This window comes from Anomaloglossus baeobatrachus, chromosome 2 (genome assembly GCF_048569485.1).
Source record: "Anomaloglossus baeobatrachus isolate aAnoBae1 chromosome 2, aAnoBae1.hap1, whole genome shotgun sequence".
NCBI lineage: Eukaryota > Metazoa > Chordata > Amphibia > Anura > Aromobatidae > Anomaloglossus > Anomaloglossus baeobatrachus.
In genome coordinates, this window is record NC_134354.1 from 84,366,164 (window position 1) to 84,393,382 (window position 27,219).

The window sequence follows — 27,219 nt, forward strand, 5'->3', positions numbered from 1 at the left end:
TCAGACTGCAAAGAAGTAATCAGAAGGAAAGACACAGTATCTGTCCGCTCACCCTGTGCTTTATAAATGAGGCCACACCGGGGCACAGGGGTTTTAAATGTAATAATGATGTTTTTTAGGAAATGATGGATGAACGGCTCTGCTTCCGATGTGCACATAGGTGGATTATTGAGAGAAATGCATTTACTGCAGATTTCTATCCTGGAGCATTGCTCCGCTCTCTGACATTAACCCCCCCAGTCTTAAGCAGGCTTTACACGCTACGATATCGTTAATGTTTTATCGTCGGGGTCACGCCGTTAGCGACGCACATCCAGCGTCATTAACGATATAGCAGCGTGTGACACTTATGTGCGACCTAAAACGATCGCAAAAGCAGCTAAAATCGTTTGCCGCGGAGAGGTCGTCCTAAAACAAAAAATCGTTTACCTCTCAATAGCAATGTTGGTCCTCGTTCCTGCGGCAGCACACATCGCTGTGTGTGACACCGCAGCGACGGACATCTCCTTATCTGCCTCCACCGGCTATGCGGAAGGAAGGAGGTGGGCGGGATGTTACGTCCCACTCATCTCCGCCCCTCCGCTTCTATTGGACGGCTGCCGTGTGACATCGCTGTGACGCCGAACAACCAGCCCCCTTAGAAAGGAGACAGATCGCCGACCAGAGTGACGTCGCAGGGCAGGTAAGCCGTGTGACGGGGGAGCGCGATTTTGTGCGCGACGGGCAGCGATATGCCCGTGTCACACAAACAATGGTGCCTGGATACGCACGCTAGCGATATCGGTAGCAGCAAAAACACCGTGTGACTGTGAACAGAGCCTTATACACTGCATAAGATCCTTTGCATTACTGCCCAGCAGGATTTGGGAGCATAACCCTAATGGGAGCGTGTCAGCACATAATCATTGTTCAACACAAGTACAGGCGCTCGCTGCACCCTGGGCATGGCCATACAGTTCATTGTACAGACCCATCCATTTGTTTTCCATATATCTCCACCCTTGTGTAGGTCTAAAGCCACAACTGTCAATCAAAGAAAAATGGGGTAGAGAGAGGGAAAACCAGTCGGTGGGAAGCTGCATTTTAAAGGCCTCTGTCAACGCAGGATGACTGTTCAAATCAAGTACAGTGCATCATTGCATGGCCAAAAATTTAAAGGGAATCTGTCAGCAGGATTTTGCTACCTCATCTGAGAGCAGTATGATGTAAGCAAAGAGGCCCTGAGTTCAATGATGTATCACTTAAGCCTGATTTACACGTTGCAATTTCGCATACGATTTCGTATGCGATTTGCAACGCCCCCATCGTATGTGTGGCACATTCAATTTGTTGAACGTGCCGCACATACGAGTAACCCCCGTCACACGTATTTACCCGTCCATATTACCTCGCTGTGGGCGGCAAACGTCCGCTTCCTGGAGTGGGAGGGACGTTCGGCGTCACAGCGACGTCACACGGCAGCCGGCCAATAGAAGCGGAGGGGCGGAGCTAAGCGGGACGTAAACATCCCGCCCACCTCCTTCCTTCCGCATTGTGGGCCGGGAGTCGCAGGACTCTGGTAAGATCTGTTCATCGTTCCCGGGGTGTCACACTGCGATGTGTGCTACCCCGGGAACATTGAACAATCTGACGTGCAATTCTAGAGAAAGATACGATGTGTATGCGATGAACGTTTTAACGTGCAATCGCACGTACCTGTCACACACTACAATGTACCTTACGATGCCGGATGTGCGTCACTTACGACGTGACCCCTCTGATACATTGTAAGATACATTGCAGCATGTAAAGCGGGCTTTAGATTAATAGCTGCAGCTGTTCTGACACAGTGAAAGATTTTAGATTTTGTATGTAGCAGAGCTCTGGGAGCTACCACCGCCCACACCAGGCTTTCAGCGCACATTTCCATAGACAGAAGCTGCTAATCACAGAAGGAGTCAGTCAGACTATAACTCACAGGCTGCTGAGACCCACTAATGATGAAGATAACAGGCTTAAGCTAACATAGTAGGCAAACAAAAAAAAACTGTGAGATAGCAGACACAGGGCTGAAATATCTATTTTAACTCTTGCAGCAGGCTGTCTTCAGATTACATTACAGAAACCTGCTGACAGAGTGCCTTTAAGTGCACTTTCACTCCTGCTGGTTTTCCCTCTAACCCTCCCTTCTCTGCCTCTATGAAGCCAGAGCTATCAATCAAACAAGTGGGGAGGGTGGAGATAGAGGGAAAACAAGCAGATGGGAAGGTGCAGTTAAAGGGAACCTGTCATGTGAAAAAAAACTCTATTAACCTGCAGATATGGGATTAATCTGCAGGTTAATGGCATTCTGAACCTGCCCGGCACCTGCACATTGAACCCTGCTGTCGGGAGGAAATTAACTTAATTCCTCCTGGAAGCGTTCAGCTTCCAGTCATAGGGATGCAGGTTTAGTCACCGCTCAGCGCATAGTGAGTGGCAGTGGCTGTAACCGAGCCCCCGGCACTGACTAATGGCCAGAACTAATCATAACCCGGCTGTCAGTCAATGTGGGGGTCACGGTTATAGCCGCTGCCACTCACTATGCGCTGAGCAGTGACTGATCCGCCGCCCCTATGACTGGAAGCCAAACACATAACACTATTTCCTGAGGCGAGGGGTCCTAATAATCCATTAGTTATTTGTACATTTGTATATCTACTGGGGATCAGCCTTTACACTACAGGAATACTGAGTATTATCTACATACATAATTGCCAGTTGCGGATGTAACCGTATCCCACAATGCACTGCGGCACTGTCACTTGCGCAGCCGCAGTTCACGCCCACATCATAGCCATGGTAACCAGGGACAACAGTTCATTATATATTATTAGCATATTATATACCGTATATTATATATATATATATATACAGTGCCTACAAGTAGTATTCAACCCCCTGCAGATTTAGCAGGTTTGATAAGATGCAAATAGGTTAGAGCCTGCAAACTTCAAACAAGAGCAGGATTTATTAACAGATGCATAAATCTTACAAACCAACAAGTTATGTTGCTCAGTTAAATTTTAATACATTTTCAACATAAAAGTGTGGGTCAATTATTATTCAGCCCCTAGGTTTAATATTTTGTGGAATAACCCTTGTTTGCAATTACAGCTAATAATCGTCTTTTATAAGACCTGATCAGGCCGGCACAGGTCTCTGGAGTTATCTTGGCCCACTCCTCCATGCAGATCTTCTCCAAGTTATCTAGGTTCTTTGGGTGTCTCATGTGGACTTTAATCTTGAGCTCCTTCCACAAGTTTTCAATCGGGTTAAGGTCAGGAGACTGACTAGGCCACTGCAACACCTTGATTTTTTCCCTCTTGAACCAGGCCTTGGTTTTCTTGGCTGTGTGCTTTGGGTCGTTGTCTTGTTGGAAGATGAAATGACGACCCATCTTCAGATCCTTGATGGAGGAGCGGAGGTTCTTGGCCAAAATCTCCAGGTAGGCCGTGCCATCCATCTTCCCATGGATGCGGACCAGATGGCCAGGCCCCTTGGCTGAGAAACAGCCCCACAGCATGATGCTACCACCACCATGCTTGACTGTAGGGATGGTATTCTTGGGGTCGTATGCAGTGCCATTCAGTCTCCAAACGTCACATGTGTGGTTGGCACCAAAGATCTCGATCTTCGGACAAGCCTGGCCTCGGCATGGGTGGAAACTTTCAAAGGCTGTCCAGGCCGTGGAAGGCTAACAGTAGTTCCACTTCCGGATGATGCTCCCAACAGTGGAGACAGGTAGGCCCAACTCCTTGGAAAGGGTTTTGAACCCCTTGCCAGCCTTGTGACCCTACACGATCTTGTCTCTGATGGCCTTGGAATGCTCATTTTGTCTTTCCCATGTTGACCAAGTATGAGTGCTGTTCACAAGTTTGGGGAGGGTCTTAATTAGTCAGAAAAGGCTGGAAAAAGAGATAATTAATCCAAACATGTGAAGCTCATTGTTGTTTGTGCCTGAAATACTTCTTAATACTTTAGGGGAACCAAACAGAATTCTTGTGGTTTGAGGGGTTGAATAATAAATGACCCTCTGAATAAACTTTTCACAATTTAAAAAAAAAATAAAAAAAGAAATAACATTCTTTTTTGCTGCAGTGCATTTCACACTTCCAGGCTGATCTACAGTCCAAATGTCACAATGCCAAGTTAATTCCGAATGTGTAAATCTGCTAAATCTGCAGGGGGTTGAATACTACTTGTAGGCACTGTATGTATATGCATATATATATATATCGATATATCATTTCCAAATATGATAAACATAGATGATAGATATTTAGACATATATAGATTGAGGAGACATTATAGATACAGATGTACATAGTTTACCCGTACATATATAAATAATATATTTACATCAATTTACCTAATACATAGAAATAGAATATAATCTCATTTCTATTTATTGTCTTTCTGTTACTGTTATGTAAAAGTAAGAAGCTTTAACATTATTTTTGACATGTTGATAAATTGTATCCTCTCACTTCCTTTGTGTTTTTTGGTCCACTTTGGGAACGGACAATCACACACATCAAACTGCACAAAGCAATGTACCACCTCCAATTATAGTCACAACATCTTACAAGAGACCACATAGTGTAAACACACACACAGCACACAGGGGAGACACCTCATAGTGAGCACAGCTCAAGAAACACAACACCAGATACCAATATACAGCACACAACAAGTAAGAGACAGTGCACAGGGGTGAAAGAGGTCAAATGACGCAACACATACAATACACAAATGCAGAGGGATGACCTACAACAGATATATTGGAAAGCGCAAACAGTGTGACACGTGTCCACTGCTCCTGTCAGCACCACTAAGCATAGACAGATGTTCATTTCACCGCACTCCTGATGTGATAGCATCCGGCCTATTTCTAGTATATTTTATATTAATAGAAACCCTGAGGTCTTACATCCATAACTTGGAGGCATCAGTGTTGTCTGATGTTCCCATCACAACACATGGCACTTTATTGGATAGAAGTAAGACCTGCCCCGCTGCACTTATCCATGGTTATATTTTAGATATATTACAGCCCATGTGAACTGTTCTCCTGTGTCTTCCAGTGCGAGTGATGGACTGAAGGGCGAGGGTCTCCAGGAGGGGGTGGATTGGCTGCAGGGTAAGTGACCGGTTTTGGGCTCATCACCGCTGCTTTTTTTATTGCCTTCATTTGCGTCTGCCATCCTTTCATATAATTATTTCCATTTCTCCTGCTCTCAGACCAAATCACACAGTGAGTACATCTGCATTTCATTTGTTTTTGTTTTTTTTCGGTTTTATGTTTCTAGCGCCTTCAATTTTGTTGAAAAGCGTATTTCTATCAGCCATTTCATCCCATGCACCACTTTACCTCACCAGTGACCACTTATCAAAAGAGCGTCTGGAAATATCCGCTCTGGAAACACCGCAATCACTGTTCTGTATATTCCTATATATTTCTATTTATGTATTATTGTCATTTATTACTGAACTTCACAGTATTTAAGGCTATAGATGTGTATAATACAGTGCGTGCATCTTCCCTTTGTGTATATATGTAGTGTATACACACTGTATATATTTTTATGTACTTTGCTTATAATATACCGCTTAATAATAGAAGCAGGTCAACTCTCCCTGCATTTACACTGCTGAAATTAACTCTCACAATCAGAATTAGCTATGAATTATTCCCTCTCTCACCTTGGCAGTAATTCCCACTCTTGTGCATGAAGCCGCTGGCGGTTTCAGTGGCGGAGCTGCGCTGTCACTCAGTAGACTCCACTTATGATCTGTCAATCATACTGCTTCTGGAGAAACCAAGAACGCGGCAGTATAAGCTCCTGCACTGTACAGCAGCTTGTCAGAAGCAACAATATCAATGATTTCAAAGGTTTTCATCTTGTAACATGAGAAGACAGAGCAAAAGACCCTGATGGAAGAACAGTCTATCGGCCCCTCGCTTCCCCAACTGCTCACCATAGCGCACCACCTTATATTTATATCCACCAATCATTGTCAGCTATGGTTCGGTTTAGCTCCTTGGTTTAGTTTGGTTTAGTCCCTTAGTTTAGTTTGATCTAGCCCCTTAGTTTAGTTTGATATGGTGCCTTAGTTTAGATTGATCCAGTCCCTTAGTTTAGTTTAGTTTAGTTTAGTCCCTTTAGATTAGTTTGGTTTAGTCTCTTAGTTTACTTTGATCTGGTCCCTTAGTTTAGTTTAGTCCCTTTTAGTTTAGTTTGGTTTAGTCTCTTAGTTTAGTTTAGTCCCTTTAGTTTAGTTTGGTGTAGTCCCTTAGTTTAGTTTGGTGTAGTCCCTTAGTTTAGTTTGGTGTAGTGCCTTAGTTTAGTTTGGTGTATTCCCTTAGTTTAGTTTGGTGTAGTCCCTTAGTTTAGTTTGGTGTAGTCCCTTAGTTTAGTTTGGTGTAGTCCCTTAGTTTAGTTTGGTGTAGTCCCTTAGTTTAGTTTGGTGTAGTCCCTTAGTTTAGTTAGATTCAGTTCTTTAGTTTAGTTTGGTTAAATCCCTTATTTTAATTTGCTTTAATCCCTTAGCTCTTAGGAAGTGGCATTTAAAGCTACATTGAGCCCCCTTGTCTTTTTACCCCTGTTCCTCCCACTGTAGTTGCATAGATATCATAAAGTGTATACCCACTTCTGCTGTGGTTTGGTTTTCCATGGCTTTAGTATGCAACCTCATTTCAGGTTTTGTGGAAAAATGTAATATTTCTCGACTACCTGTGAATAGATTATAATTAGTAGGGGATTGAACTTTGTAGCTCCTATTGAAGGAAATTGGTCACCAGTTTTTTGCAATGTCATCTGAGAGGAGCATAATGTAGGGGCAGAGACCCTGATTCCAATGATGTATCACTTTACGGGTTGCTGCAGTTTGGTAAAATGCAGATCTAGCAGTTCTCTGAATGCCTAGCCCTGTATAACTCTATTCACACCACTGACTGGCAGATTTCTGTGTACACCGTGCATAGGCAGAAAGCTGACAATCAGCAGTGGGGGAGGGGGTTATACACAGCCAGAGGACAGCCCCTTACAAATTGGTAATCGACTATAAATATACACTAAAGGTATTAACTGACCTGGTTGACAGATACTGGCTAATGACTGGTTCATGCAGCTTTATTTGTAAACCCCTATGTATTATAATAATGGCCGGGCCGTACTTGACAGCCTATTTTATCTTTTGTGACCCCCTATTTCCTCATAGATTGTAGCTTGCGAGCAGGGCCCCCACTCCTGTCACAGTTGTGTTACCCTGTAATATTTTTGTCTGTACATATCCCCACTTAATTGTAAAGTGCTGCAAGATACGTTGGTACTTTATAGATAAAATTATTATTATATACCCTATTAAAGAGGACCTTTTACCACATTTTATGTGCTAAACCGGCCACTTTGTGATGAAATAGCCAAAGATCTGACTAAAATGTTTTGGGTTTTTTATTTCTCATTTTTGGGATAATAGTTTTGTAAACTTTAAAAACTTAAGGGTGCTTTACACGCTGCGACATCGCTAACGATATATCGTCGGGGTCACGTCGTTAGTGACGCACATCCAGCGTTGTTAGTGACATTGCAGCGTGTGACACCTAGGAGCAACGATCAACGAGCGCAAAAACATGAAAAATCGTTGCTCGTTGACACATCGCTCTTTTTCATAATGTCGTTGGTGGTGCATGCCGCTGGTTGTTCGTCGTTCCTGCGCCCATCACACCTCGCTATGTGTGACACCGCAGGAATGACGAACATCTCCTTACCTGCGTCATCCGGCAATGAGGAAGGAAGGAGGTGAGCGGCATGTTCCAGCCGCTCATCTCCGCCCCTCCTCTGCTTTTGGGCGGCCGCTTATTGACGTCGCTGTGATGCCGAACGCACCACTCCCTTGAAGGAGGGATTGTTCGGTGGTCACAGCGACGTTGTTGAAAAGGTATGTGTGTGTGACGCTGCCGTAGCGATAATGTTCGCTACGGCAGCGATCACTAAATGTCACACGAACGAGAGGGGCGGGTGATATCGCTAGCGATGTTGCAGCATGTAAAGCACCCTTTATTTCCACTAACCAAGGGGGTCATTAGCAGTGAATTTTCACTGGGGGCGTGTCACTATTTATTTATCTTTTCCTGTATGATGTTGCCCAATCAAATGGTAGAGTTGTCATGCAGGGGAATTGGGAAACAAAAACTATCCCACAGTCAGAAAGGACTTTTTCTGTTGACATGGTAAGATTCATGTGTAACCATGTCACACAGATCTCACTGCTGGCGATTAATGTGTGGGGTAATAAAAGCAGAGCTGTGTTTCATTACATACACTGCTCTGCATCTATTCCCAACATCGGGCATTATTCCCTGGAACCAGGGATAGATACAGAGGATGACCAGCACTGATCGCAACCTAAAGCTCTTTACTTACAACTTTGATCTCATTGTATGACAGCGCTGAGGTGTGTGATCACTGCTGGTCAGATATACATCCCTAGTAATGCTCAGTTACCTGGGGTAAATGCAGTGTGCAGAGCCGTGTTTTTAATGACACACAGGTCTGCTCTCCTCCCCCTGCACAGGAATTGCTGGCAATGAGATCTGTGTGACCTGGTTGGACCTGAGCCCTGCTATATCACATAGAGTGACTTTCTCTGTGCCTGCGTTTTGTTTTTCCCTCGCATGACACCTCCTGCTTATAATTGGGCAACGTCATACAGAGGAAAAATGTACCCTTCACTTAGGGAAGAATCTAAGCTAACACCACCTTGGGAATAGGTAGAAATGAAGACATAACACTTTATAAATTAATCTATCAACGGAGATCAAAAATAAAGTGGGGAGTTTTTTTTAATTTCTTCAGGCTTCATTAGTATATTTTAAAAAAAAGAGAATTTTTGAGCTCATCCGTATTGTGCTTTCCAGGGTTCACGCAGATGCTCGTAGTCCACCGGACAGGCAGGTCCGTGATCCAAGGCAAAAATGGAAGAGGGGGAAGGAGGAACTCTGCACCAATGCCACGGAATAAAATATAGAAACTTTGTTTCATCGGTTTTAAAATTGGTCAAACAAAGTGTTCCGGATTAAACGCCATGCGGCTTGACGCGTTTCGGACAAAGGGGAAAAATAACAACAGTCCTTAATCATAAGCAAAGATATATCAATGGCAAAAGGTAAATATAGCATTAAAAAGAAGAGGCAGCAAGTCACAGAACGGAAAGGGTGTGTTCCCGAAAATGCAAATGAGGAAAGAAGAGGAGATGAGAAATGGGATTAATTAACCCATGAACGAATATGTGAGGGAAAGAAGCTGTAAAAAATATATATGTATATATGGAATGATACACTTACATCGTATATGTATATATGCGTGATGGAATCAAATATGTAAAAATAAGTTAAAAAATAAATAAAATATACATATATACACACACCTTTTTTTTGTTGTCCTCATATATACATATTTTTGACATTCCTCTATTTTATACTTGACAATGCAAATGCATACATATATGTGTATATTACACATATGGATTTATATACCTCCTTTTTCCTCTTTTTTACCATTGTTATGCGGGCGTCACACGGTACGATATATCGGGCGATATGTCGGCGGAGTCACGTCGTAAGTGAAACACATCCGGCATTGTTAGACATATCATAGCGTGTGACAGCTACAAGCAACGGAGAACAAGCAAAAATACTCACCTTATCGTTGCTCATTAACACGTCGCTCATTTTCAAAAAGTCGTTTCTTCTTCTGTGCTCCGGTTGTTCATCGTTCCCGAGGCAGCACACATCGCTCTGTGTGACACCCCGGGAACGATGAACTACAGCTTACCTGCGTCCCACTGGCAATGCGGAAGGAAGGAGGTGGGCGGGATGTTACATCCCGCTCATCTCCGTCCCTCCGCGTCTTTTGGCCGGCCGCAGTGTGACGTCGCTGTGACGCCGAACGTCCCTCCCCCTTCAGGAAGAGGATGTTCGCCGCCCACAGCGAGGTCGTTCGGGAGGTAAGTGCGTGTGACAGGGGGTTAACAACTTTGTGCGCCACGGGCAACTAATTGCCCGTGACGCACAAACGACGGGGGTGGGTGCGATCGCTCGTGCGATCGCACGATAGATCGTCACGTGTGACGCCGGCATTATTTTTAACTTATTTTTACATAATTGATTCCATCACGCATATATATACATATATGCATATACGATGCATGTGTATCATTCCATATATACATATATATTTTTTACAGCTTCTTTCCCTCACATACCCGTTCATGGGTTAATTAATCCCATTTCTCATCTCCTCTTCTTTCCTCATTTGCATTTTTCGGGAACACACCCTTTCCGTTCTGTGACTTGCTGCCTCCTTTTTTGAATGCTATATATACACCTTTTGCCATTGATATAGCTTTGCTTATGATTAAGGACTGTTTTTATTTTTCCCATTTGTCCGAAACGCGTCAAGCCGCATGGCGTTTAATCCGGAACACTTTGTTTGACCAATTTTAAACAGATGAAATAAAGTTTCTATATTTTATTCCGTGGCATTGGTGCTGAGTTCCTCCTTCCCCCTCTTCCATTTTTTCATTAGGATATAGCCTACTTAGCACTTAAAATGTGGTGACCGGTCCTGTCGATCGTATCATGCTCATATGTCTTAGAGGGGATTCACATTCACTTCAATGGCAACAAAAGCTGCAAGCCATCAGAAGTTTTTTAATGTTATCACTGATAAATAAGATCGCATGTAATAATTAGGATTAAAATTTGTTTAATTTTGGGCATTTTGCAATTGTTGTAAATAGCAAAAGATTAATAGAATCTCTGTATTTTGTATGTATTAAAAAGCAGTAATTGCGTTTAGCCTCCATTCCCGTGCTTTGTATGGATGACTGTTCTTTATGGTTGTTGTCACAGCAGTGCAGACAATGGCCACTAGATGTCAGAGTTGATTTACTGTGCAGCGCACCACTCTCCGGAATGGTAACGGTGTATACATCGCAGGGCTGCACTAGTCCTGTAGGATCGCCGGTCTGGACCGCACACCTTTACAGTGCTGTACACAGAAGAGCCAAAGCCTTATATTTCACATTTAGACCTGGGGAAAACTACAGCATCGTCCATCCTATTGTTGATGGACTTACGGTAAAGACTGACACATAAGGATAGAGAAAGCAGGGGAAGAAGGTTACTTGTAGGGGCCGCTGTAGGGGAAGTCACTGGCCTACAGGAACTTTTATTTACTAGACCAACTTTTTGATCATCTGATCACCATTGCATATTAAGGGAGGCATTTCTTACATCTAACACTCAGCCCACCCTTAACAGCCGATGTCTTCCAGTTAATTATACTATCTGCATATCTGGTTTTACCCTAAGGGGTACTTTGCACACCACGACATCGCATGCCGATGGTAGCGATGCCGAGCACGATAGTCCCCGCCCCCGTTGCAGCAGCGATATCTTGTGATTGCTGCCATAGCGAATATTATCGCTACGGCAGCTTCACGTGCACTCACCTGCCCTGCGACGTCGCTCTGGCCAACGAACCGCCTAATAACTAAGGGGGCGGGTCATGCGGCGTCACAGCGACGTCACACGGCAGGCGGGCAATAGAAGCGGAGGGGCGGAGATGAGCGGGACGTAACATCCCGCCCACCTCCTTCCTTCCGCATAGTCGGCGTGGGCCACGGTGACGCAGGTAAGATGATGTTCCTTCCTCGCTCCTGCGGCTTCATACACAGCGATGTGTGCTGCCACAGGGGAACGAGGAACAACATCGTACCGTCGCTGCAGCTACATTATAGAAATGTCGGACACTACACTGATGATACGATTACGCCGATTTTGCGCTCGTTAATCGTATAAAGGATTTACACACTACGATATCGACAGCAACACCGGATGTGCGTTACTTTCGATTTGACCCCACCGACATCGCACCTGCGATATCGTAGTGTGCAAAGTGCCCCTAATACTCATCTGTTACATGTGCAAGAAGACTTATTATAGGGGAGAATGTGCTGGGAGGGGTTGCACAACCCCACTTTTTGATTCAAACTCATTAAAGGGATTCTGTCACCAGGTTTTTTTCCAACTAATCTGAGAACAGCATAATGTAGGGGCAGAGATCCTGATTAACTGGGCTGCTTGCTGCACTTCTGGTAAAATCACTTTTTATAAGCAGATTAGCACCAGAGGACTAGTAAACCTGCTGCCATGTAGTCCTCCATATTCATGAGCTGTGTATCACCACACTCACACCACTGATTAACAGCTTTTTGCCTATGCACACCGTACACCAAAACCTCAGTGGTGAGGGCGAGGTTATACAGAGCTCAGCATTCAGAGAACTGCTAGATCTGCAGCAGAGAAATCTGAGATTTTATTAGAGCTGTAACAAGCAGCCTTGTAAGTGATACATTGCTGGAATCAGGGTCTCTGCTTCTACATCATTCTGCTTTGTTGAGCAAAAACCTGGTGACAGATTCCCTTTAAGTGGTAGTCCCATTTTTATTGGTGGGGTCGGCTCCTTGGATCCTATAGGTCCTGAGAATGAAGCCCCTGCTCTCACTTCACAGTGGCACTTGTGCCGGAAACTGTTGCTGTCCCCAATCACCTGAAGGAGACTGCAGGGATGGGAACGCAGCATTATAATAGTGTTAGGGTCCTAGAGGTCAGACCCCGATGAATATAGTATGATGGCTCAGCCTGGCAGAAAGCTGCCATTTCACGGTATGAGAGTAACCTTAGGCTATGTGCGCACGTTGCGTACTAGCCCTGCAGAAATTTCTGCAGCGATCTGAAGAGCACACGTGCGCTTCAAATTGCTGCAGAAAATGTTCGTAGAGAAAAAAAAAAATCCGATTCCATGCGCTCTGCCTGCAGCTCCTGCCATAGACAGAGCAGGAGCTGCCGGCAAAGCGCACGGAAGAAGTGACATGTCACTTCTTAGAACGCAGCGCTTCGGGCAGCAGCTGAAGCGCTGCGCTCTAAGACGCCACGTGCGCACGTCTCCTGCACAATCTCCATAGACTGTGCAGGGGACGCAGGACGCATGCAGTTACGCTGCGCTACAAAGCGCAGCGTAACTGCATGTATTTACGCAACGTGTGCACATAGCCTTATAATGGAAAGGATTTCTCCAAATTAGACATTTCTGTCCTTTGCCTCTTAACAATGAATCAGTTTATGAAACATGGATGAGAAGTGAAGTACAAAGTCTGTCTTCTATGTATCAGCTGTTTTATACCGATCACCATTGATTTTAAAGGGAACCTGTCACCAGATTTGGGGCCTATAAGCTGCGGCCACCACCACCGGGCTCTTATATACAACATTCTAACATGCTGTATATAAGACCCAGGCCGCTGTGTAGAATGTAAAAATCACTGTAAAATCACTTAATAATACTCACCTTAACAGTTGGTGCGGTGCAGACTAGTCGAATGGGTGGCTCCATTCACCGGTACCGGCGGCCTCCTCTTTCAGCCATCTTTATCCTCCTCCCTCTGAAGCCGGGGTGAATGATGCATCCTACGTTATACACACTCGCCGGCAGTGAAGTCCAGCACAGGCGCACTACAATACTTTTGATATGCCCTGCTCAGGGAAGATCAAAGTGCACCTGCGCAGGACCTCAATGACGTAGGACGTGTCATGCACCCCGGCTTCAGAAGAAGGAGGACAAAGATGGCCGAAAGAACCAACCATTTAGGTGAGTATTATAAAGTGATTTTTACGTTCTACACAGCGGCCTGGGCTCTTATATACAGCATGTTAGAATGCTACATATAAGAGCTCACAGGTGGTGGCCGCAGCTTATAGGCCCCAAATCTGGTGACAGGTTCCCTTTTAATAGCTGAGATCTGAACCACAAAATGGATGAGAATAGAACTTGAGCCTCATGGACCGGACACAAAGATCCATTATTAAATCTAATTTGTGTATGGCTCAATGAAACTCTATGGATCCTTGTGCTGTGGGATGGGACCGTTGGCAGCTATTGGCCATATTAAAGTGTTTCCATAAACCCCTAGCCCTTTCCAGAGTGCTGCCATTACATCTGACAAGGGCCGGACTTGTAAGTCACAAACCGTTCAGATGGAGGAGATCAGAGCGGAATAACTGCATTCATGTCACATCATTCCCCCATACAGAAGTGTTCATCCTAATATATCTATGCTACATCCTAATGATCATCTAGGAGAAAATGTAACCTATGTAACTTCTTAAGGGAACGCATATGTCCTATTCCTGCAAATTTACTGTGATGATTTTTTTTTTTTTATTGTTTTGTTTTTAGTTTTTTTTAATGTAAAAACATCCAGTGTATATCTAATCAGAAAAATATGACTAATAGCAATAAATGATTCAAATAGCAAAACCATCGTTGCTTGCCTGATGAATTCCATATTTCTTCAATGCCACTCTTCTTGCATCGATCACTTGCTGTCGACATACGTGACTGCTGCAGCCAATCACCAACCCAATCATGTCAGCAATCACTGCCATTGGCTGCAGCAGTCATTTAAATAGACTGCACGTTACAGCTCCAGGGACTAAATTAGTGAAATGCAGGAGGCACTGGAGTGGCAGTGCTCGGATTGACAGAAATTCTGTAAGAGCAAGCAGAATTGTTCTCATTCTTCTCTCTTGTCTCACGTTACCTAAAGCACTTGTTTTCATGATGCTTGTTTCTTATCTAGGTGTTGTGTAACATTTCCACCTGGAACTATACATATCTATCTGATCCAACACATTACAACAAGCTACAATCTGGTCAGGACTGTTTCTGTAGAGTGGTTAGGTTGGAAGCCAAAGTCACAAAAGGCCTGCTAACTGCCAAAGCCAAGCTACTCATTGCTCCTATCAGGCCTGTCCTCTGCCTTTGACACTGATGACGACAAGGAGAAAAAAGTTCCGCACAATATGACAGTGGCACACCAGTGATGTATTATATAGAAAAACCTTTATTGTTGCACAAAACATCTAAAAATTGTTAAAAACATATATAAGAACAAGAACACCCATTGAGCGGGACCAGTACCCCAATGATATAATAATCAGTTCCAATACAAGGTACAATACAACATCAACAGAGGAGGAAGGGGCTGGTGTAGAACCAGGTCCATAAATGGTGCAATGTCAGATATAAAGCATCAAGTGGTGTGACACTAAGTATGACCGAGCCACACAAGTACCTGAAAAACAATCAAGACGCTGATATCAACATGTATTGGCATATATAATCCAGAAAGATATATCCCTGCGAAAATATATACACAGGGAAGGAGCTGTAGCTGCTAAACCATTATCCCACAGCTAACAATGAGAGGTATAGTGCGAACATTGGAATAGTAAACCCCACGCCAGTAATGCAATAGTCCAAAGGGATATACACTGTAAAGGTGCCAGGGGCGCATTAACCAGAATATGCTAGTAAGTATACCCCAAAAGAAATAATTTGCACCAATACCATGTTATGTGGCGGGGGAACAGTGATGACATCCAATATTCACACGTGGAGATCAACCGTAATAAATAAATATTACATGAATGTATAATAGCCTCCACATATCAATCAACATGCCCTAGAGTAATGCCCCAACATGGTGTTCATGGTGAGAAAAACACAGAGGTATTGTACAATGCTTAGATATAAATTAGTATGCATGTAACTATGATCACCAATAAGAAATAGGGGTAACGCAAGTTGACCCTATGGGTAACTATAATACAGGTAAAATCATGTGTAGATAGTCGCTGCTACAGCCTTAAGGTATACATAGCCAATTATGGAGCAACCAGTATATACAGCATCTAATACTCACATGTGGGAAAATATCCACATGGTGGGTACAAGGCAAGGAGTGAGGACTGTATCAATGGCCTGGATATCAAGGTTATGATCCAAAATACGAGATGTAAAGGGAGTGAATAGTCACCAGTCACCTAGCTCCAGTTTAGTCAGTCAGGTCAGATGGAATCTGGGGGTGGTCAGAGATAATGCTCAATGGGGGTTAGCCGACGCGTGTCGCCGCAACAGCGGCTTCATCAGGGCGGGTAACCAAAGTGCAACAATGCAGGGGTATATATACATGTGTTAATTAAAGCGGTAAACGCATACACACACCTGTGGAGTGAAGCGGCCGGCATGGTCTATGCAGTACAGCGCCATCTTGCGCATGCGCAGTACGATCAAATAACAGTATTCAGGAATTCAATATGGTATTATACTGCGCATGCGCAAAGCGGAGCGGACGGCAAGGGCAATGGGCCAAATAGTGACAGAAAGCGAAATAGCTTAAGATATATACTTAGTGACACCCTATCGTCGCCACATACGCGTACCGTAGGGGATTTTCTACAGATGGTTTGCCCTCAAACGATCTGTAGAAAATCCCCTACGGTACGCGTATGTGGCGACGATAGGGTGTCACTAAGTATATATCTTAAGCTATTTCGCTTTCTGTCACTATTTGGCCCATTGCCCTTGCCGTCCGCTCCGCTTTGCGCATGCGCAGTATAATACCATATTGAATTCCTGAATACTGTTATTTGATCGTACTGCGCATGCGCAAGATGGCGCTGTACTGCATAGACCATGCCGGCCGCTTCACTCCACAGGTGTGTGTATGCGTTTACCGCTTTAATTAACACATGTATATATACCCCTGCATTGTTGCACTTTGGTTACCCGCCCTGATGAAGCCGCTGTTGCGGCGACACGCGTCGGCTAACCCCCATTGAGCATTATCTCTGACCACCCCCAGATTCCATCTGACCTGACTGACTAAACTGGAGCTAGGTGACTGGTGACTATTCACTCCCTTTACATCTCGTATTTTGGATCATAACCTTGATATCCAGGCCATTGATACAGTCCTCACTCCTTGCCTTGTACCCACCATGTGGATATTTTCCCACATGTGAGTATTAGATGCTGTATATACTGGTTGCTCCATAATTGGCTATGTATACCTTAAGGCTGTAGCAGCGACTATCTACACATGATTTTACCTGTATTATAGTTACCCATAGGGTCAACTTGCGTTACCCCTATTTCTTATTGGTGATCATAGTTACATGCATACTAATTTATATCTAAGCATTGTACAATACCTCTGTGTTTTTCTCACCATGAACACCATGTTGGGGCATTACTCTAGGGCATGTTGATTGATATGTGGAGGCTATTATACATTCATGTAATATTTATTTATTACGGTTGATCTCCACGTGTGAATATTGGATGTCATCACTGTTCCCCCGCCACATAACATGGTATTGGTGCAAATTATTTCTTTTGGGGTATACTTACTAGCATATTCTGGTTAATGCGCCCCTGGCACCTTTACAGTGTATATCCCTTTGGACTATTGCATTACTGGCGTGGGGTTTACTATTCCAATGTTCGCACTATACCTCTCATTGTTAGCTGTGGGATAATGGTTTAGAAGCTACAGCTCCTTCCCTGTGTATATATTTTCGCAGGGATATATCTTTCTGGATTATATATGCCAATACATGTTGATATCAGCGTCTTGATTGTTTTTCAGGTACTTGTGTGGCTCGGTCATACTTAGTGTCACACCACTTGATGCTTTATATCTGACATTGCACCATTTATGGACCTGGTTCTACACCAGCCCCTTCCTCCTCTGTTGATGTTGTATTGTACCTTGTATTGGAACTGATTATTATATCATTGGGGTACTGGTCCCGCTCAATGGGTGTTCTTGTTCTTATATATGTTTTTAACAATTTTTAGATGTTTTGTGCAACAATAAAGGTTTTTCTATATAATACATCACTGGTGTGCCACTGTCATATTGTGCGGAACTTTTTTCTCCTTGTCGTCATTTATCTTTGTCCGCTCCCGTGTGCACCCTACTCAGTAACTCTTTTCCAGTATTTGTGGTGCGCTCCGCCTTCTTCTTTCACCTCTGCCTTTGACACTGATGACCACTAACTCCTACCACAGATCTTCTCATCACTTGACCCTTTCCTAGATTTCATCATCCCTCACCAACTTAATATTGTCTCCCATTCACACACCCAATACCCCATCTCATCTCTCTGTTGGTGACTTTTAAGGCTCTGTCCTCCTGAGAGCCCTATTCTTCTCCATCTATAACTTCAGCCTGGGACAACTTGGTGTCGTAGCTTCCAGGGCCACGTCAATGCTAATGACACTGAAATCTACTTCTCTGTTCAGAAGTGGAGAAGTCTATCTGCTTTTTCCTCCTCCCACTTTCTACAAATTGGCGAAAGCTGAACTCAATGCGTTTCCTCGTTCCCGCTCAATCCACCAATCAGTCCTATCAATTACAGCTAGTGGCTCTTTCCCCCTGTCTAAAAGTCCGTGGTTGTGGTGTAACCTTTTACTCTGCACTGTCCTTTAAACTACATGTCCTAAGTAGGGATGATCAAATACCCTATTATTCGCTTCGCCAAATATCCGTCAAATACCTCGCCGCTATTCGAGTATTCGCGAATATTCGACCCCCAATGTAAGTCTATCGGAAACCAGAATAATTTCATGTTGGACCTGTCGGTTGAGCTGTGGTGACTGAGGAAAAGGCTGAAATGGATGGGAAAAGGCAGAAACAGTATGGGCACAGCCTATAGAACGTGCCTCACTGCATTTCTGCCCCCTCCTGATTCATCCAAGATGGCAGGGCGCACACCAACGTGCCGCCGGCATTCACCTTCTTCCTCTGATTTCTGTCGCATGTGCCATGACACATGCGACAGAAAACTCCTCCCCGGGTCCAGCTAAGTCACCCCCATAACCCCCCCGGTGTCTTTACCTTTTTGCAGCATTGATCCCCCACGATCCCTCCTCCTTCATAATAAATGCTGGGCGCATGCACAGAGAACGGCTGTCAGCTCAGCTTGCTGTGTTCAGTGTGAACTGTGCTGGCTGCACGGACACTGCTGATGTGGACTTGGGGAGGGTAGGTGCAGATTCTTTGCACCCGCACTCCTCACATTGAGGGTCTGCACTCCTAGAAAATGGAGGATACGTTCCCTGAGCGTGCCCCCCATATTCTAGAAGGTCCAGAGTTGTCGTGAGACTTCCAAAATGGATTACAGGTGATTTTTTTTTTCTTTACAATAAATTGGTGAAAGAGGGAATGGTTAGGGAGTGTTTTTTCAAATACATTTTTTTTGTCTTTTTTTTTTCCTTTCTATTTTAATTACTGACAGTTTGTGATGTCGGGTATCTGATAGGCGCCATGACATCACCAACTGCTGGGCTTGATGTCAGGTGACATCACACATCTGGTATTAACCCCATTTAATACCCCGTTTGCCACCGCACCAGGGCAACGGGATGAGCTGAGGCGAAGCATCTAATGGATGCGCGACTTCTGGGGCGGTTGCGGCCTGCTATTTTTAGGCTGGGAAGGGCCAATAACTATGGACCTTCCCACCTTGACAATACCAGACCACACCTGTCCGCTTTACCTTGGTTGGTGATCCAATTTGGGGGAAACCCATTTTTTTTTAATTATTTATAATTAATTATAAAAAAAAGAGCCTGGGGGCCCTCCAAATTGGATCCCCAACCAAGGTAAAGCTGCCAGCTGTGGTCTACAGGCTGCAGCCATCTGCTTTACCCTAGCTGGATATTAAAATGGAGGGGGGGGACCCCATGTCGTTTTTGTTTTTTTTTTTATTTTTTTTTTTGGCTAAATACAAGGCTAGGCACCCTTTAGTGCCACATGAAAGTCATTAAAGGGTGCCAGCTTAGAATATGCAGGGAGGTGGGGCATTATATGTGTTTGACATTGGTCTGCCTGTCTATCTATCCCTCTATCTATCCATTATCTATCTATCCTTTTTTATCTATCTATTCATTATCTCGCTATCTATCCCTCTATCTATCTATCTATCTATCTATCCCTCCATCTATCTATCAATCCATTATCTATCTATCTATCCCTATATCTATCCATCTATCCCTCTATCTATCCGATAGATAATAGATGGATGGATGATATTACAGCTTTTATTTGTGATGTATGTGTCCCCCCCCAACAGTATGTGTGATGGAGTAGTGACCCTGCGGGAGCTTGGATCGGAGTTCTCACAGGGTCACTGCCAGTCAGTGACGTCAATCTGAGTTGTGCTTTACGGTTGCACTGAAGTTCTCGCGAGCGGTAATGTGTTGACATCACCGACCATGAGAAATGACCTGGAGTTACCCCTGCAGCATCGTTCACAGAATGAGGCTGCATTGAGCACTCGCTCACAGACGTCACTGAATCAGTGTGGATTACGCCGGACCTGGATATTTGGGGAGGTTAATAAAGTGGTGACAGAGGGGCTTTTGGTGTTTTATTTCAAATAAAGGATTTTTCGGTGTTTATTTACTTTACTTACAGATTAGTGATGGCGTGTCATAAACGCTGCCATTACTAACCTTGGACTTAGTGGCAGCTATAAGCTGCTATTAACTCCTTAGTACCCTGATTGCCACCGCATCACAGCAATCGGGAAGGGCCGGTGACACGCCGTGACTGTTGCATCTAATGGATGCGACATTCTCGGCTGCGAGAGGGGGGCCGTAACCATGGCCCTCACCCTCCCCAGCCTGAGAATACTGGCCCGCTGCTGTGTACTTACCTCAGCTGGGTATCATTTGGGGGGGACCGCATTTTGTTGTTTTAAATTTATTTAAATATTTATTTTACTACATGATATTGACCCGCCCACTGGCGGCTGTGATTGGTTGCAGTAAGACAGCTGTCACTCAGCGTCGGGGCGTGTCTGAATGCAAACAATCATAGGCGCCGGTGGGCGGGGGAAGCAGGGAATAAGAGATGGAATAATGAGCAGCCGGCATTTTCAAAAGCTGGAGAACCCGCCACAGTGTGACAGCCGTACAGCGCCGCACCAGTGATCGGTGAGGAAGAGACCGACTGACCAAAATGGCTGTTGGCTATAGCCCCTATGACGCTGTGCGGCCAAGCCAATCACAGTAACACCACAACAAAGATGGCTGCGGCGTTACTGTGAGGGCAAGCAATGTCAGATGTGTTCATTGGCTGGAAAAAGGCGCAAGGAAGTCAGAGGTGAAAATGAAAGTATCGGAGCGAATACCATATTAGCCGTCGGATATCGAATACCTCGAATACCCCATTCCGTTGATACTGAATAGTGGCGAATACATTCGCTCGTCCCTAGTCCTAAGCCCTCACCACCTCCTGCTGCCTCCAACTTTTTTTGGATCTGGATTTGGCAAATCCCAGGAGAACATTGCCGACCAACTGTAAAGTTTGATGGAAAAGTGATAATACTATGTGGTTGTTTCAGGGGTTTTTAGGGTCCGGTATCGACATCCTTGTTTCAGTGAATGAAATACTCAATGATTCAGCATAACATTGTGGACAATGGTAGCTTCCAGCTTTGTAGGAGCTGCTTGAGGAAGACCCTTTTCTGTTCCTCCTGACTGTGCTCCAGTGGACAAAGCAAGGTCCATAAAGACATGATTGGGGAATTTAGTGTGAAAGAAGTTAACAGGGACCTTAACCTCACGGAACAATTTTACAGTGGACATGAAAAGAAACTGTAAACGAGGCCATCTCCTCCAACATCACTGCCTGGCCTTACAAATGATGTTCTGGATGAATGGGCAAAAATTCTCACAGACACCCCAAAAAACTTGTAAAAAGCTTTCCCAGAAGATTTAAAGTGGTTATAGCTGAATATGGACCAACTATTGTATTAATACCTATGGATGAAAAATGTGAGGTCTTCACAGCTCCTTTAGGTGTCCATATAGTGTGTCCACATAGTATATACAGTGTGTCCACCCATATCCTGTCCACCACCATTAACCTGAGAATGGTGGCAGCTATAGGCATAGAAGTGGTGTCTAGGTATAGTAAAGTATCCATGCGCTACGCAATGAAACCACCTATAGTGCCACCTGGTAAAAAACAACGGAGTTAGCATTTTTATCTCGAAAACGGAAAGAGATAGAGAAAAAAAGAGAATTACAAAGTTGTAGGGTATCATCAATTCAATACGAATCAACACCTTGCATACAGAAGTGCTATGATATGAAACCTACGACCCCCCCAAAACATTGAATGCTGGTCACGCATATGGCGCTCATTTAACTTTGATGCTCAAAGTGGCCACCGTCAGCTGCAATGTACATCTGGACGCTGGACAGCATACTGTATCTTGCTGCATGTTGTACAATATGGTAGGTAACACGTTTTCACAAGCATCTGTGATACGTCGTCGTAGGTCCTGCAATGTTGGTGGAGGGGTCGCATACACCTGCTGTTTGATGTGACCTCACAGAAATAAGTCCAATGGGGTCAGGTAAGGTGAGCGTGGAGGCCACTCCATGCAGCAACCATACCCAATGACTTGTAGGAAGGTCTCCATGAGGTATCGCTTCACGTCCGCAGCCTTGTGAGTTTTACACGTTCTAATCATAGCATTTCTGTATGCAAGGTGTCGATTCGTATTGAATTGATGATGCCCTACAACTTTGTAATTTACTTTCCGTTCCGTTTTTGAAATAAAAATGCTAACTCCGTTGTTTTCCACCAGGTGGCGCTATAGGGGGTTTCATTGCGTAGCGCATGGTTACTTTACTATACCTAGACACGACTTCTATGCCTATAGCTGCCGCCGTTCTCAAGTTAATGGCGGTGGACAGGATATGGGTGGACGCACTGTATACAGCCATAGACTGCAGGACCCTGTATTCCTCTTCTTCTTCCACATTAGAGTCACTCACCATTCTACCTGCAGATGTTTAATTACATCCACTTCATGACCCATAAAACATTTATGGGGGCAGATTGGTAACTCGGACGTTTAATACAACGTCTTTGTAGTCTGTATTTTATAGCCGGCTCATCATCATGATGGAGTTTTACTGGACATGAGACTTTAATGATCCATCTACAGAGTCCAGACATTACAGCCCCATTGGTATTTTTTCATGAGGTTCACGACATCCAGGTTTATGTGCGGCCATGATCTGAAACACTGTAAATGCCTCTTGTAAAAGCCTGATGTTCAGTAAAGTAATGAAAAGGATTTAGCTTATTATTAATGAGGTTATTGATAGGGAAATCCTATAAATCCTTGTATTCTTGCTGAATCAGTCTTACTAAATGTGTCATTTTCTGCTCGGATATGAAAAATAAAATGCAATAACACGAGTTTAATATTGATTCTCCCGATCCAGCCAGAACAACTCCCCCTCCCTCAACCACCCTCTGTTTCAGATGAGACATTGCCAGATTTATTTATTTTTTTGTATATATATATATATATATATATATATATATATATATATATATATATATATATATATATATATAAAAAAAAGGTAATTTTGCTCTTATACCATGGCTTACTACATAATTCAAAGTTATCCCTTATCCTGAGCCTTATCTTTACTGAAACGGCTTGCATGCCCAAACTCTGCTCCATTCATTCGCTATGGCATAATAGGAAGTACGGTAGCTTAGGGACATTGTAATCTTCTTGTAATCTTCGTCAGTCCCAAAGACATTGAAGCTAATGTAGAGTATGAACATGTATTCCATTCATTCTCTATGGCATAGTAATCCTGGTCAGTCCCAAAGACAATGAAGCTAATGTAGAGTATGAACACCTCTATTCCATTCATTCACTATGGCATAGTAATCCTGGTCAGTCCCAAAGACAATGAAGCTAATGTAGCTAATGTAGAGCATGAATACCTTTGCTCCATTCATTCGCTAGGGCATTGTTATCTTCAGTCCCAAAGACAATGAAACTAATGTAAAGCTTGTACACCTCTGCTCCATTGATTAACTATAGCATAGTAATCTTCTTTAGTTCCAAAGACAGTGAAGCAAATGTGGAGCATGAACACCTCTGCTCCATGTATTCACTATGTCATAGTAATCTTTGTCAGTCCCAAAGACAATGAAGCTAATGTAGAGCATGAATACCTGCTTCATTCAAGATGGGGTGCAGAATCCTATTCTTGAGATCACTAGGGATCCCAGTAGTCGAACCCCCCAGCAATCAGTAGGTGATCACTAGTCTTCACAAATATTTGTGAACTGCTTGCTGAAAATTCAGTGTTGTACAATAATGGGATGCCACCATTTCAGTTCATGGGAATACCCAATTCTAGAGATAATATTTGCAGAAGTCATTTTAGCCCCTATCGTTTCGACGGCATCTTTGCCTCCTATTCTGAGAGCATCATAATGTAGTGTGAGAGATCCTGATTCAAGCGCTTTGTTACTTACTGGGATACATGCTGTAGTTTTTATAAAATTGTTTTATCAGCAGGAAATTATTACTAGAAGACCAGTAATTTTGCTGCCAGATAGTCTGGCATATTGATGAACTCTGTATAAGCACACCATCATGGACTGGCAGATTTTTGTGTACACTGTGCATAGGCAGAAAGCTGCCAATCAGTGGTGTGGGCAGGGTTATACAGAGCTCAGCAGTCAGAGAACTGCAGTGATTTTATCAAAATGACAGCAAGCAGATCAGTAAGTGATATATCACTGGAATCAGAGTCTCTGCCCCTGAATCATGCCAATCTCAGATGGGGAGTCTGTTACCAGCATTTGCTTCCCCTTTAATACTTGTTCCCTCTGTAAGGCTATGTGTGCCCATGGGAGAAAGTAACCACAGATTTTGCTGCGGAAAACCTGCAGATTTTCTAGATTTTCCAGATAAATCCACGAGTTTACGCAAGTACATACACTCCCCATGTTATCCTATGGGATTTGGGGAGTGCTGTATCAATGCTGTGGTATTTGCGGCTGCGGAAAATTCTGCGGATTTCCTGCAGCCGCACGTAACTGCATGTCAATTATTCATGCGGAATTATCTGCGGAATTCCCGCTCCTCCACTATGGAGATACAGGGCGGGAATTCTGCACGAAATCCACACTGTTTCCGCAGGTTTACCACAACTACTCTGCAGATACACTGCAGCAATGGACAGCTGCGGATTTCAGGAAGTTGCTGCGTGAACCTGAGGAAATACCTGCCGGTACGATCTCCAATGGGCACATGGCCTAAGGGTACCGTCACACTTTAGCGACGCTCCAGCAATCCCACCAGCGATCTGACCTGGTCAGGATCGCTGGTGCGTCGCTACATGGTCGCTAGTGAGCTTTCAATCAGGCAGATCTCACCAGTGACCAGCCCCCAGCCAGCAGCGACACGTGGAAGCGATGCTGCTCTTGGTAACTAAGGTAAATATCGGGTAACCAAGCGCTTGATTACCTGATATTTATCTTGGTTACCAGCGCACACCGCAAGCGCTGGCTCCCTGCACTCATAGCCAGAGTACACATCGGGTTAATAAGCAAACCGCTTTGCTTATTTACCCGATGTGTACTCCGGCTACTTGTGCAGGGAGCTGGCACTGACAGCCTGAGAGCGGCGGATGCTAGTAACCAATGTACATATCGGTTAACCAAGCGCTTGGTTACCTGATATTTACCTTGGTTACAGCTTACCGCAGGCTGCCAGATGCCGGCTCCCTGCTCCCTGCACATTCAGATCGTTGCTCTCTCGCTGGCCCACACAGCGATGTGTGCTCCACAGCGGGAGAGCAACGTCCAAAAAATGAAGCAGCACTGTGTGTAACGAGCAGCGATTTCACAGCAGGGGCCAGATCGCTGCTCAGTGTCACACACAGCGAGATCGCTAATGAGGTCACTGGTGCGTCACAAAAACCGTGACTCAGCAGTGATCCCGCTATGTGAGAAGTACCCCTAAGAATCACTTGAAGGATCTCCTGTCAAGTGCAGGTTTCTTCAAGACTTTATTGCTTAGGACAAGGAGCCGATTCAAAGTAAATATTGTAGTATCTACGTCTGTGGTCTGTCGGAGGCACACCATTTAGAGGAGAGCCAACCTGCTTAAAATGTTCACCCATTTAATTTGTGATATTTTTGTGTTTACCATGTGTTTTCTCCTTTACAGATCAAATACAAGCAATGAAAACATAAGAAGATGAGAGAATTGGGCCCAGAGCGGTCTACACACTTGGACCAAAAGAAGTGCTCTCCGTCCTTCTAGTTTACCTGGTTGAATAAAGCTCATCCATGTTACTTAGCACCTCAGGTTTTGTCAATTAAAACTAGTGCAATGTTACAATGAGGAATACTGAATAGTGTGAATATTTTAGGGTAAAGTCCAGACGAGGCAACAGCCGTGTTGAGAAGTCCGCAGCACGTTCACATTTCCGGGCAGATTTTTCCCTTTCTGTAACGTGTGGATGGAGTTGTGAAGGCTCCTTCCTCATACATTGTACTGTAAATTCTGCGGCAAATCCGCCACGTCTGGACCCGGCCTTACGTTCGTCAACATTTTATGTGCTTTGTGAAATTTCACTCGTCCAGCTTTGTAAATACTATCTATGTAAGGGGGAAACATTTAACTTAATAATTTATTCACCTTTGTTTTATTCCAGATGATCTGAATATATCAGAGAATAGATTTTGTATTTTAGAATTTAAATCACCTGAGATTCCTGTAAGCAATATTACCAATGGAGGAATACGTCTGTGGAATAATGTTTTGTCACAAAAAATAAACATATTTATTCAAACACTACCTTTTTATGTTATCCTTCGTAGAGCTTCGAGTTCAGTTTCTTTTTTTTTTTTTCATAAGAAGTCACCTTCTCTGGCTTACAGTGGCATGCAAAAGTGTGGGCACCCCTGGTCAAAGGTATTGTGAACACTTAAAGGTATCTTGTTTTGTCGTTTCTTATATTATAACGCCCCTAATGTGTTTGAAGAAGGGAATTTTGTTACTTACCGTAAATTCCTTTTCTTCTAGCTCTTATTGGGAGACCCAGACGATTGGGTGTATAGCACTGCCTCCGGAGGCCACACAAAGCAATTACACTAAAAAGTGTAAGGCCCCTCCCCTTCTGGCTATACACCCCCAGTGGGATCACTGGCTCACCAGTTTTAGTGCAAAAGCAAGAAGGAGGAAAGCCAATAACTGGTTTAAACAAATTCACTCCGAGTAACATCGGAGAACTGAAAACCGTTCAACATGAACAACATGTGTACCCGCAAACAAACCAAAAATCCCGAAGGACAACAGGGCGGGTGCTGGGTCTCCCAATAAGAGCTAGAAGAAAAGGAATTTACGGTAAGTAACAAAATTCCCTTCTTCTTCGG

General features: G+C 44.1%; 1 protein-coding gene across 2 annotated transcripts in view; it reads left to right on the forward strand.

The window, feature by feature from the left end:
• ARL6 (ARF like GTPase 6) overlaps positions 1-26,636 on the forward strand; it is a 115,331-nt gene extending 88,695 nt beyond the window's left edge. Inside the window, exons 7-8 of one of the 2 annotated variants that reach the window (XM_075333099.1) lie at positions 5,106-5,161; positions 5,263-5,316. In XM_075333099.1, the coding sequence (XP_075189214.1) occupies positions 5,106-5,161; positions 5,263-5,279 (73 nt within the window). In that variant the 3' untranslated portion in view covers positions 5,280-5,316. Of the gene's footprint in view, positions 1-5,105; positions 5,162-5,262; positions 5,317-26,008 lie in introns of those variants that run through there. The other variant, XM_075333098.1, reaches the window with a different exon arrangement.
• Positions 26,637-27,219: the final 583 nt, after the last annotated feature.